Raw genomic sequence first — 14,764 nt, forward strand, 5'->3', positions numbered from 1 at the left:
GCACTGTGATCACATACCTTTGGAGTGAAATTTGAAAATGTTAAGTTATTGATGCAGAAAATCACAATAATGTCATAAAATTATTTTTATTAAGCCAGTAGAAATTATATCTATATTCCCAAAATGAAATCTTTGTCCTTTTCATTTTGGTGTTCATGTCAGATTTAGTGATAATTCATGGCATCACTGACTTGATGGCATGAATTTGAGCAAACTCTGGGAAATAGCGAAGGAATGGGGAGTGTGGTGTGCTGCAGTCCACGGGATCGCACAGAGTCAGACACAACTCAGCGACTGAACAACAGCAATACATTATTTCAGCTAGTAATTGTGTTGATAAGCCTTTTGCTTAATTGCTTTTCTCTTTAGAACGATACCGCATTCAGAGTGAACAATTTGAGGATCTTTGGCTTATAACAAATGAGCTTATCATCCGCCTTCAAGAATATTTTGAAAAACAGGGAATCAAAGATTTCACATGTTCTTTTTCTGGATCGGTGCCCCTTGAAGAATATTTTGAGTTGATTGATCATCATTTTGAGGTGTGTATGATCATAACCCATATCATCTGTAGTTTTTCAGTGTATGAAAGAGAAGGGGATCCTGTAGAGGTAAGAATTCTAGTATACATGCCATTAGGCAGTACGCCAAGTTGTTATTCTTATGTGGGTGGTGGGGTTGTGAATCTTTTCCTGCCCTCTTGCCCAATTTGTGATCAATTGCAGACTTTTACAGAGTGGCTGCCTGGAGCTAAGCATGTGGTCTGGCCTCAGAACAGAGCTGGTTTAAGTCTCCCACATGGGGGTTTAACCTTTGACCCCAATAACCCAGTGCTAAAACTGTTTGAGCTTATCAGCAGCCATTTGGCTAACTAATTCTAGCAGGCCATAAATGAGGTGTGATTATAAAGTAAAGTGATTTTTCCTTTTCATTTTTAACAAGCACACCAGAACTTCTGCATCTGAATAAGGGTTAATCACATAAAATATTCTCGAGTATCTGGCAGAATGGGTGCTTGGTAAATGCTGAAGGATTAAATGTCTAGATCAGTGAGATTTGCCAGTGACCTTGTTGCCTGGATATGTTTGCACTTCTTCTTTGGAATTATCTTCAGAGCCTGTGTTAGATTTTCTTGAGTATCTTCAGAGTGTCAAATCTTTATCCTTTGAAAACTGATTTGATATTTGGAAATAGTCAAGATTAATGTATTTGTGAAAACACTTAAACAATGACAGTCATTGTTTTAAGTCCCATGTGTTTAAAAAAAGAATTCACCAAGCTTTACTTACTTATTTGCCTGTAAGTAGATCCTGTAGGGAATTACACAGAGGAATTTCAGAAAGATATTGAAAATTATTTAAGGAAGCATTGGTTTCCTAGAGTGGCTACTTTTTAAGGAATCCATAGGTTTTTGCATCTCTGTAAACGTGTGTGTGTGCAAGCGTGTATGTGTGTATTGTAGAGAGAGAGGAAGAGAGAGAGAATATGTAAATTGTCAGTCACATGAACATTCTACTTAATATTCAGTTCCTTGAACATTCTAAGACAGTTGACTTTAACCTATAAATAAAGACTTCTTTGAAGACAGTGTCAACATAAAGGGAAATTTTCAGTGAATACAGTCCAATTGCAGATAATACAACATTATCAAATAAATTAATTTGGGTTTTCTCTGACCTATGCTGATAATATTGTATAGGATAGTATACTTTGACCAAATTGTGGCACCAAAAGTCAATAGTTTGGGAAATAATATTTAGATACTCTAAGTATTGAGAACCTTTGCAATTCTCTAGGATATATCTGAAGAAATTCCTGCCTAACTATGCGAAACTGAGGTTCAGTGACTTACAGAAGAGAGTCCGTAGAAAGACTATACTGATTAAATATTTGTAACATTTAAAATCAAAAACATTAGTTTCTAATTGACTATGTTTGACATATAGTCCACATCCCTCCTGTCTGTATATTTGCTGGCTAGTTAATCCTTGCAGTTTCCACATCACGGACATTTCTGGAGAGGGACTTAGGGAATATGTTCAACTATATACACTTTTACTTGTTAAACAAGTTAAAAAGGGCATGCTTATACTTCCTTTACTCTCTGGCCCCACTCTCTACCTTTTTTTTTTTTTTTAAATACAACTTTCAACTTTAAATAAAGGTGGCTTTTGGACTCCAAGTGTCCTTTAGCATAAGCTCCATGAAAACAGAATTTTTGTCTGTTTTATTCATTGTTGTAATTCCTAGTGCCTAGAACATTACTTGGCACTAAGATACATACATAATTGTTAAGTGTCGAAATTCTGATATGTGAAAACATTTCAATCACTGCTATTTTGTTACACATGCAGACACCTGGCTGATGTCTCAATATTGAAGATATATTTTTTATTTCATGAATTGAGGAAATAAAATATTATAGCAAGAAGTCATACAATTAAAAGTGAAGTATTGATAACTTTGATCTCTGATTCCTCTGCCTTTTCTAAAACCAGCTTGAACATCTGGAAGTTCACGGTTCATGTATTGCTGAAGCCTGGCTTGGAGAATTTTGAGCATTACTTTACTAGCATGTGAGATGAGTGCAATTGTGTGGTAGTTTGAGCATTCTTTGGCATTGCTTTGGCATTGTCTTTCTTTCTGCTGGATCATTGAAAAAGCAAGAGACTTCCAGGAAAACATCTATTTCTGCTTTATTGACTATGCCAAAGCCTTTTACTGTGTGGATCACAATAAACTGTGGAAAACTCTGAAAGGGACGGGAATACCAGACCACCTGACCTGCCTCTTGAGAGACCTATATGCAGGTCAGGAAGCAACAGTTAGAACTGGACATGGAACAACAGACTGGTTCCAAATAAGAAAAGGAGTACGTCAAGGCTGTATATTGTCACCCTGCTTATTTAACCTCTATGCAGAATATATCATGAGAAATGCTGGGCTGGAAGAAACACAAGCTGGAATCAAGATTGCCGGGAGAAATATCAATAACCTCAGATATGCAGATGACACCACCCTTATGGCAGAAAGGGAAGAGGAACTAAAAAGCCTCTTGATGAAAGTGAAAGTAGAGAGTGAAAAAGTTGGCTTAAAGCTCAACATTCAGAAAAGTAAGATCATGGCATCTTGTCCTATCACTTCATGGGAAATAGATGGGGAAACAGTGGAAACAGTGGCTGACTTTCTTTTTTTTGGCTGCAAAATCACTGCAGATGGTGACTGCAGCCATGAAATTAAAAGACGCTTACTCCTTGGAAGGAAAGTTATGACCAACCTAGATAGCATATTCAAAAGCAGAGACATTACTTTGCCAACAAAAGTCCATCTAGTCAAGGCTATGGTTTTTCCAGTGGTCATGTATGGATGTGAGAGTTGGACTGTGAAGAAAGCTGAGTGCCGAAGAATTGATGCTTTTGAACTGTGGTGTTGGAGAAGACTCTTGAGAGTCCCTTGGACTGCAAGAAGATCCAACTGGTCCATCCTAAGGGAGATCAGTCCAGGGTGTTCATTGGAAGGACTGATTTTGAAGCTGAAACTCCAATACTTTGGCCTCCTCATGCGAAGAGTTGACTCACTGGAAAAGACTCTGATGCTGGGAGGGATTGGGGGCAGGAGGAGAAGGGGGAAGACAGAGGATGAGATGGCTGGATGGCATCACTGACTTGATGGACATGAGTTTGGATAAACTCTGGGAGTTGGTGATGGACAGGGAGGTCTGGCATGCTGCAGTTCATGGGGTCGCAAAGAGTCGGACACAACTGAGCGATTGAACTGAACTGAACTGAACTATTGATAACTTTTGCAATATTCTTCTTAAAAAATTAGTTGTTATATCACTTTAAATTTTGGTAATGAATTTTTTTTCCCTTCAAGAGAATATTCTTTGATGTTGCTACTTAAGTGCTTCTTAAGTGCTGAAACTCGGGTTAAAGGAGGGTAATAAAATTCCAAGATTTTCTCTCACTGTTTGCAGATGACATGATCCTCTACATAGAAAACCCTATAGACTCCATCAGAAAATTACTAGAGCTAATCAATGATTATAGTAAAGTTGCAGGATATAAAATTAACACACAGAAATCCCTTGCATTTCTATACACTAACAATGAGAAAACAGAAACAGAAATTAAGGAAACAATTCCATTCACCATTGCAATGAAAAGAATAAAATACTTAAGAATACATCTACCTAAAGAAACAAAAGACCTATATATATAAAACTATAAAACACTGGTGAAAGAAATCAAAGATGACAAAATAGATGGAGAAATATACCATGTTCATGGATCGGAAGAATCAATATAGTAAAAATGAGTATACTACCCAAAGCAATCTATAGATTCAATGCAATCCCTATCAAGCTATCAACGGTATTTTTCACAGAACTAGAACAAATAATTTCACAACTTGTATGGAAATACAAAAAACCTTGAATAGCCAAAGCAGTCTTGAGAAAGAAGAATGGAACTGGAGGAATCAACCTGCCTGACTTCAGGCTCTACTACAAAGCTGCTGTCATCAAGACAGTATGGTACTGGCACAAAGACAGAAATATAGATCAATGGAACAAAATAGAAGGCCCAGAGATAAATCCACGCACCTGTGGACACCTTATGTTTGACAAAGGAAGCAAGAATATACAGTGGAGAACAGACAATCTTTTTAACAAGTGGTGCTGGGAAAACTGGTCAACCACTCATAAAAGAATGAAACTAGAACACTTTCTAACACCATACACAAAAATAAACTCAAAATGGATTAAAGATCTAAACGTAAGACCAGAAACTGTAAAACTCCTAGAGAAGAACATAGGCAAAACACTCTCTGACATAAATCACAGCAGGATCCTCTATGACCCACCTCCCAGAGTAATGGCAATAAAAGCAAAAATAAACAAATGGGACCTAATTAAACTTAAAAGCTTTTGCACAATGAAGGAAACTATAAGCAAGGTGAAAAGACAGCCTTCAGAATGGGAGAAAATAATAGCAAATGAAGCAACTGACAAACAACTAATCTCAAAAATATACAAGTAGCTCCTGAAGCTCAATTCCAGAAAAATAAATGACCCAATCAAAAAATGGGCCAAAGAACTAAACAGAAATTTCTCCAAAGAAGACATACAGATGGCTAACAAACACATGAAAAGATGCTCACCATCACTCATTATCAGAGAAATGCAAATCAAAACCACAATGAGGTACCATCTCATGCCAATCAGAATGGCTGCGATCCAAAAGTCTAAAAACAATAAATGCTGGAGAGGATGTGGAGAAAAGGGAACCCCTCTTACATTGTTGGTGAGAATGCAAACTAGTACAGCCACTATGGAGAACAGTGTGGAGATTCCTTAAAAAACTAGAAATAGAACTGCCTTATGACCAAGCAATCCCACTGCTGGGCATACACACTGAGGAAACCAGGAGTGAAAGAGACACGTGTACCCCAATGTTCTTCGCAGCACTGTTTATAATAGCCAGGACATGGAAGCAACCTAGATGTCCATCAGCAGATGAATGGATAAGAAAACAGTGGTACATATACACAATGGAGTATTACTCAGCCATTAAAAAGAATACATTTGAATCAGTTCTAATGAGGTGGATGAAACTGGAACCTATTATACAGAGTGAAGTAAGTCAGAAAGAAAAACACCAATACGGTATACTGATGCATATATATGGAATTTAGAAAGATGTTAATGATGACCTTATATGCGAGACAGCAAAAGAGACACAGATGTGTAGAACAGTTTTCTGGACTCTGTGGGAGAAGGCGAGGGTGGGATGATTTGAGAGAATAGCATTGAAACATGTATATTATCATATGTGAAACAGATTACCTGTCAAGGTTCAGTGCATGAGACAGGGTGCTCAGGGCTGGTGCACTGGGATGACCCAGAGGGATGGGATGGGGAGGGAGGTGGGAGGGGGGTTCAGGATGGGGAACACATGTACACCCATGGCTGATTTATGTCAATGTATGGCAAAACCCACTATAATATTGTAAAGTAATTAGCCTCCAATTAAAATAAATAAATTTTAAAATTCCAAGTTTTTTCCCCAGTTGTGTGTGTTTTCTCCACACATGCATTGAAAAAGAGGGGAGTTTGGTTTGATATCAGAAATGTAAACTATGTTTGATTTCTGAACATACTAAATATGATACTTCAGAAGTATTATGACTGTTGTAAAGTTAAAGTAGCAGTTCACATGTTCTGGTTTCATGGAGTGTTCCCTATGACTTTGATCAGTTTTCTTTATTTTAATAATATTAAATTCAAAAATTATTAAAGAGTTATATGGAAAAGAGTCATTTCTGATTCTCATCCTCCCATTATTCAGTCTCTTTGGATGCAACTTTTGGTGTCCAGTTTCTTGTGATCTTTCTAGAATTGTTCTATGTAGTCACAACTATGTTACTGTACAAATTTTTAGAAAAAAATACATGCATGACATTCTGTATTTTTTTACTTTGCTTCTTTGAATGCATCTTTGGCTAGCATTGCTTATCTGTACCTACCTACCTTTTTCCTCTATTGATAGCAGTTTGATTATTAACATTATCTTACTGTAATTGGAACAGAACAAATTCTGTAATGAATATCTTTGCATGTACATTACTTTTTGCAAGCACACCTCTTGGAAAAATTCCTGGAAGTGTGATTGCTAGGTCAAAGGCTGTTATGTTTGAGAACTATTTGTATTAAATTCTCTGTGATCTTGCCTACTTTTCTAATGGATTGGTACTCTTTTTCTTACTTATTAGTTTGGGTTGTGGTCACTTTTTTTTTTTATCAGTTTATAGATGCTTTCTAGATATTATGGCAATCACATAGGACTTTTTTTTTTAGTTAGTAATTTATCAGGTGTGTGTGTGTGTTTGTATATGTGTGACTTTTGGCTTTTGACTTATAAAGATCTGTCTCATGCCAAAATTATTTTAAAAATACAATTTTCTAGTACTTTTGTTTTATTTAAACTTTTGATTCCTCTGCAGTTGATTTTGCTATAAATGCTAGGGGAGAGATTATAAATTATTATTCTTTTTTTCCCTTGTATATTTAATCAGTTTTCACAAAATGTTTATTAAATAATCTGTCTTTATCCCTTGGTAAGTGGGCCATTTTTACTAAATTTCTATCCAGCCTATTTCACTGTATCATTTATGTATTCATGAATCAAATATCATACTGTTTTAATTCTCTAAACTCCTCCTCTTTACCCTTTTCAAATTTTTATTGGAGTCGCCAGTATCCCTACTTTAGAAACATTTTTGTTGTGCACATTTAGCCTGAATTAAAGAAATTCTTCATTGTAGTTGCGGATAAATGGTGAAAAATTAGAAGAACTCTTGTCTGAAAGAGCTGTACAATTTCGGGCCATTCAACGTCGGCTGTTAACAAGGTTCAAAGATAAAACACCTGCGCCCCTCCAACACCTGGACACCTTGCTGGATGGAACTTACAAGCAGGTAAGTATAATATCAGTGGTAGTTTTCTACTACTAGATATAATTTTTTCCCTCACCCTAGAGTCACATACCAGACTACCAAGGTTAGGTGTTTCTTTCCTGTATATTATGAAACAGTGAACAGCATACAAGCTTTAGAGTCAGAATTTAGTCAAGCTCTGTCACTGTCTACTTATGTGACTTTGAGTAAATTAGAATAGGTCCATCCATATTTTACTTTTCAGAGTTTTTGTGAGGATTTTCTGTCATTTCTTTGAAGCAGCCAGCATAACGCCAGGCGTATAGTATATGCTTCATAAATAGTAGCTATTATGGTTAGTATGTTTTTTGGACAATTCTTGGTATATCCCATAATTGTCATAATTCTCAAATTGTCTTACAGAGTAATTGGATCATACATCCAATTTTTTTTGTCAGCTGATGTTTTAAGATAGAATTCTGTTTTTAAAATTGATGTAGAGTTGATTTACAATGTTGTTCTAGTTTATGGTGTACAATAAAGTGATTCAGATACACACACACACACACATTCTTTTTCATATTTTTCTCCATTATGGTTTATCACAGGCCACTTCCCTGTGCTGTATAGGACCTTGTTTATCCATTCTATATACAATAGTTTCAGAGAAGGCAATGGCACTCCATTCCAGTACTCTTGCCTGGGAAATCCCATGGACGGAGGAGCCTGGTAGGCTATAGTCCATGGGGCCGCTAAGAGTCAGACACGACTGAGCGACTTCACTTTCACTTTTCACTTTTCACTTTCATGCATTGGAGAAGTAAATGGCAACCCACTCCAGTGTTCTTGCCTGGAGAATCCCAGGGACAGAGGAGCCTGGTGGGCTGCCGTCTGTGGGGTCGCATAGAGTCGGACACGACTGACGCAACTTAGCAGCAGCAGCAGCAGCATGCAGTAGTTTGTGTCTGCTAATCTCAAACTCCCAATCCCTTCCTTCCCCAGTTATCCTCCCCCTTGTCAATCACAAGTCTGTTCTTTATGTCTGTGAGTCTATTTTGTAGTTAAATTCACTTGTGTCATATTTTAGATTCCACATATAAGTGATATCACATGATATTTATCTTTCTCTTTTGTCTTACTTAGTATGATCATCTCCAGGTCCATCCGTGGTGCTGTATAACATTATTTCATTCTTTTTTATGGCTGCGTAATATTCCATTGTGTATGTGTACCATATCTTTATTCATCTGTTTGACCATTTAGATTGTTTTCATGTCTTGGCTATTGTGAATCATACTGTGAATATAGGGGTATGTGTATCTTTTTGATTTATAGTTTTGCCTGGATATATGCCTAGGAATAGGATTTCTGGATCACATGGGAACTCTATTTTTAGCTGTTGAGAAACCTCCTTAACTGTTTTTCATAGTTGCTGCACCAACTTACATTACCACCAACAGTGTAGGAGGGTTCCTTTTTCTTTATACCCTCTATAGCATTTGTCGTTTGTAGACTTCTTTAGTACTGCCATTCTGATGGTGTGAGATGGTGCCTTATTGTAGTTTTGATTTGCATTCTCTATTAATTAGCAGTGTTGAGCATCTTTTCACGTGCCAGTTGGCCATGAGATGGAATTCTTTAATGGCCCTTTGTTCGAGCTCAAAAAGTCTTTTTTCTTCCTCTTTGAGTCTTTCTTCTACCAATGATTTATCATTTGCATAACTAGGGTTATCTGAGTCTTACTCTTAAGGTATTACATCTTTAAAAACTATTCAAAATTATCATCTCAGGCTTGAAATAATAATTTTTAAAATTGAAATTTCATGGATAAGTTCTCTTCCAGTTCTACTATAAAGAAGTCAGCTTTGATTAACTACATTATGTCTTCTTACATTATATCTTCTATACAATATCAGTGATCCATTTCAAAATCAGTGTTGATGATATACATAGTCTGTTGATTTTTTTGATTGAATTTTTTGTTGAGATAGTTGTATATTCCCATGCAGTTATAACAAAAAGTACAGCTAGGGACTTCGCTAGTGGATAAGAATCTGCCTGCCAGTGCAGGGGACACAGGTTCGATCCCTGGTCCGGGAAGATCCCACATGCCTCAGAGCAGCTAAGCCCATGAGCCACAACCACTGAGCCTGATTGCTGTGATTACGGAAGCCTGCATGCTCTAGAGTCCATGCTCCGCAGTTAAGAGAAGCCACTGCAATGTGAAGCCTCCGCACCACAACAAAGAGTAACTCCTGCTGGCGGCAATTAGAGGTAACCTGCAAGCAGCACTGAAGACCCAGCACAGTCAATAAATAAATAATTTAAAAAGAAACTATAAAAAAATACAGCTAAATTTCATGTATCATTTACCCACTTTCTTCCAGTGGTATCATTTTGTAAAACTATAGTATAATATTAGAACCAGATTATTGACATTGATAAAATCTGTAGATTTTTATTCAAATTTCCACAATTTTACCTGTACTTATTTGTGGATGTGTTAAGTTCTATACAGTTTTATGTAGGTCTGTGTATCCACCGTCTTGTGTATTCAAGATACCAAGCAGCTCCATCGCACAAGACTTCTTCATGTTGCATTTTATTGACAAAACACCCTCCCCAACACTGCTTCTCTACCACATTCTGCTGTTTTTGGAAGAATGAATCAGATATTGTTTTCATAGTTAGCTTTTCTAAAGGGAAGAACCATGGAGAAGGAAATGGCATTGCACTCCAGTATTCTTGCCTGGGAAATCCCATGGACAGAGGAGCCTGGTGGGCTACAGTCCATAGGGTCACAAAGAGTCAAACATGACTTAGTGACTAAACAATAACAGCAACAGCAACAACAAAAAGAAGAAAAATAGCTTATTATGTGAACATCACTAAATGTATTGATAATATATTTGCTTCTTGAAATTTTCATGGTTATTTGAAAATCAGTAGCAATTGGAGGGACAGTCTGCAGCAATAGTAGATTTTTGGCAAGAACATGGGGCTTCAAGACCAAAGACCCCAGTTCTGTCACTTATAAGCTGTGTGGCTTTTGGCAATTTCCTTACCTTCCCAGAACTTCAGTTTCTTTCCATAAAAAGGAACACATACTCACTGTCTTATTACAAAGATTCTATTCCATAGTGGATGTAGAAATGCTTGGTAAATTGTTCTACAAATACAGATTGCAAATTTCTTCTGTGCTGAAGCAATTACGTGACTCAGGTCAGTAAGCACTAATGCTGTTTCTGTTCCAGACTTTTTTTTCTCTCTTAGGTATACTTTTTGTTTTGGTTTGTTCTTCATTTTCCTTCTTTTTTCCCCTCCTTCTTCTTCTTCATGTATCTTTGATGATCTATCTCATTCTTAGGCTTCCTGCCACATCTGCACTTGGAGCTGAAGAATCTTGTCTTTAATGGTGCTGTATCATTTTGTGGACACAATGGCAGAGGGATCTTTAAAGGGGTTTGATGAAGATCCTTGATTTAATGCTTTCCATATTTTATATATAGCAAGACTTTCTTTGTCTTTTCTACATTCTAAGTTCTGGGATTTATTTTTTTCTGCTTAGGTCTTAAGAGTGCTAGATGTCCAGGAGCTGCTATGAATTCCAATAAATTTTTTAAGACAAACTGAGGGTGAAGCCCAAATCCCTTCATAAATGAATGATTGTATGTTGCTGAGTTGGCTGTAGTGTGAAATAATTGATATGGTATTAATATATTTATTCATGTAATAGTGATGGTATAGTTGTACAGGTTCTGAGGTCAAAGTTTGGCTTACTATCTCTTCATTCAGTAATGGTAGCTATTGTTATTTAGGAACCAAATGTCAGTTTGCCAGGTATAGAGTGGGTAAGGCCAGGGTGGGCAGGCAGTATGACTTCTGTGCCCTTGGTGTTTAGCAGAAGCTCTTGGGTGTGTGCATGCTCAGTCGCTTCAGTCATGCCTGACTCTTTGCAACCCTGTGGGCTGTAGCCTGCCAGGTTCCTCTGTCCGTGGGATTCTCCAGGCAAGAATACTGAAGTGGGTTGCATTTCTTCCTCCGGGGGATCTTCCTGACCAAGGATTCAAACCCACGTCTCTTAGGTCCCCTGCATTGGCAGGCAGGTTCTTTACCATTAGCGCCACTTGGGAAGAAACTCTTGGTATTACTAGCCTACACAGTGAAGACTGAACTGAAGACAGTCTCTAGTCTTCTAATGACTTGGGGTGTAGGATCATGAGGTCAAGCGACTGTCTTCTCCGCATCCCAGGTTGTTTCATCTCGATGTATTCTTAGAAGGAAAATTTCTCAGTCAAAAAATATTTCTCACTCACAAACAAACACATATCACACACACACACACACACACACACACACACGTGCACATACATATTGCTTAGCAAAAATGTACTGAATTATAATTCTGCTGGCAGTTTATAAAATAATGTCTGTTTTCTAGGTATTATTGTTTTTGATAATTACAATTCTTAACCTGGTAAGATAATTTTACTGTTATCTTAATCTTTCTTTGCTTATCAGTGAGGTTGAACATTTAAAAAATGTTAACCAGCCATTTACCTTTCTTCTATTGTGATTTACATGTGTAAAACCTTTTGGTCAATAGTTTATCAACTAGTGCAGCTTTTTGTTATTTTGTGTATGTTAAGCTAGCAAGCTTTTAGCATACTTTTGTCATGTGTAAAAAATACTTTGTGTATGTAAGAATTGTAATCTCTCTTCATATGTAAAATTTTACCAATTTGGCATTTGCCTTTTATTTTTTAGACAAGTAAAATTTACAAAATCTTTGCATAGTAAAATCTATTCCTCTTTTTCCTTCAGACATCACTGTCTAGGAAAGTCTTCCTGTGCCAAGAGTACATAAATATCAACTAAGAATTTATTTTAACATTTTTATGCTATCATTCGTTATATATACTTTTTTAATCCATCTGGAATGTATTATGCAATTTAGTGGGAATCTGATCTTCTCATCAAAAATGGTGAACTAGTTGTCTCGGCCCCTGCTTATTGTATAATCCTTTTTTTTTCTTACTGAGCTGAAATACTATTTGTAACATTTAACAATTTTAGTGTATAGCGAACTATTCCAAACCTTAGTGGTTTCAAACAACAACAATTCATTATTGCTCATGAGTCTTCAAATCAGCTGAGCAGTTCTGCTGACCTGGGCCATGGTTAGCTGTTCTTGTTTGAATTCACTCATGTGTCTCTGGTTAGCTAGTTGGTCAGCTGGAGACTAGATGTACTTACATATTTGGCATTTGGCTCACAGTTACATGGAGTGATTGTGCCACATGTATCTCCTGTGCGGCAGGCTGGCCTGTGCTTGTTCACCTGGTGGCTACAGGTCCCAATATACAAATACTCTTCAAGTCTCTGCCTGTGCTATGTCTCTAATTCCCATTGGTTTTGACCAACCCAGATCAAAGGGCTGGGAAAATAAACTCTTCTTTATTGAAGGAGTAAAGGATTGTGGGCATTTTCACAATCCACCCCAAATTAGCATATAGTAATGGCGGCTCAGACGGTAAAGAATCCGCCTGCAATGTGGGAGACCTGGGTTCAGTCCCTGGGTTGGGAAGATCCCCTGGAGGCGGGCATGGCAACCCACTCCAGTATTCTTGCCTAGAGAATCTGCATGGACAGAGGAGCCGATGGGCTGCAGTCCAGGGTGTTGCAAAGAGTCGGACATGACTGAATGACTAAGCACAGCACAAATTAGCAAAATGTTTTAAAAGCTAATTTTTGCAACTTTCCTAGCCTTTGAACTTAGGTTTTTCTATATTTTGTACTTTGAAACCTATATTTTTTTTGGTTACTAAAATTTCATTAATTCATAATCAGTGTGGTCTATGGATTCTAAAGATAATTTCTCCTGCAATTAGTTAGATTTAAGAAAACAGAACATCTGTGCTATTTTCAGGCTAGTGCCCAAATACTTGCCTATGTGCTAAGTTATGGTCAGCTGTTTTGGGGATGGAATCTGTTATTTAGTCTCTTGTCAGTCACCGCCATAGTCCTGTCCAAGGTGGGCTTTATCTGTGCAGTCACAGAACCCTGTGTTTGGTTTGAACACTCTGTGGTAGCCATCTTGAAATTCTTAAGACTTTTTGAACATGAGGCCCCATATTTTGATTTTGCTCTGGGTCCCTCAAATAGTGCAGGTTGTTGTTGCCCTATTGGGATTTCTAACGAGAATAAGACAATTGGGAGTTCAGATGTAGAGTATAATTCAAAGACATACTGGTTTTATTACCACTACGCCAAAATCACTTGTAAGTTTCCTTAAAGATGAACAGGAAGGGATGTAGTGGGCTCCTCTGAATAGCTCAAAGGTTTTTTCTGGGACTGGCCTCTTGGTTAGCTGACAGTGAAGTGACAAGGGTTATCGCATTTAAGGTTATCATCTTGCAATTAGTTGTGTCTAAGCATGTTGTGGGTGGCAGCCTGTGGGTCATTGGCTTCAAGATGCACCACGAATAGTTATGAATTTTGATGTACAAAGAGTTCAGCTAACAACTCTTCTCCCATTTTTAACTGCAAGTTATTTCTTATATCTTGTATCTTTGATTGGATAGGAACCCCCAAACCACATCACCACATTATAATTTTAGTAACATGCCTTTCCTGTATAGTATCTACCTACCATCACATCAGACTTCACTGGGGCATCTACCGACCTCTTTCCTGAGGTCATCCTACTGCTGAAGCAAGGAGAGAGGACTAGCATGTTCACTCTGGAAAAGCATCTTGTGATTCTTACATGGGAAGGATCTGGTTTCCAATGAATGAGGCTTTTCCAGTTGCTCACCACAATTTCTATACCTTATTCTAGAATTTTGGAAGAAAAGTCTTGACTTTGTCAAAGAACTTTCACCTTTATTTCAACTTTCATAATGTTGAAAGAAAGTAACTATGTCAAGAGTTTCTTTTTTTCAACAGTCAGAAACCTGTATTTCCTCATTTGGATAATTATAATACTGCTTTCTCAATCACCTGAATATATTTTTGGAGGACCTAAGAAAGAAAGTATGGGAAAGATGGGAAATTCGTGTTTAATGAGGATCTATTGAGTCTGAGGTACATTTCGTTTATTATTTCATGTAACATAATCATCTTATGTGGGTGGCATTCTTATTTCCATTTTATGGTTGAAGAATTTGAGACTTAAAGCAGGGTTAAACCACTTGCTCAGTGTTACACAGATATTAAATCATCTATTCCAAAGTCCTTGCTTCTATTATTTCCAGGTGAGACATAGACATCATAGGTTTTCTTTAGCAAATCTATAGTCAGGCTGACGAAAAAGGAGATTTGTGCATAT

The 14,764-nt window shown here is 37.3% G+C and overlaps 1 protein-coding gene across 2 annotated transcripts in view; it reads left to right on the forward strand.

Moving 5' to 3' along the window:
* Window positions 1-14,764, forward strand: part of BBS9 (Bardet-Biedl syndrome 9) — a 480,327-nt gene that overhangs the window by 243,569 nt on the left and 221,994 nt on the right. For both annotated transcript variants that reach the window (XM_070369516.1, XM_005889113.2), the window contains 2 exons: window positions 370-542; window positions 7,324-7,476. In XM_070369516.1, the coding sequence (XP_070225617.1) occupies window positions 370-542; window positions 7,324-7,476 (326 nt within the window). The remainder of the gene's footprint in view (window positions 1-369; window positions 543-7,323; window positions 7,477-14,764) is intronic.

The sequence above is a fragment of the Bos mutus genome, chromosome 4 (assembly GCF_027580195.1).
Source record: "Bos mutus isolate GX-2022 chromosome 4, NWIPB_WYAK_1.1, whole genome shotgun sequence".
NCBI classification, from domain to species: Eukaryota; Metazoa; Chordata; class Mammalia; order Artiodactyla; family Bovidae; genus Bos; species Bos mutus.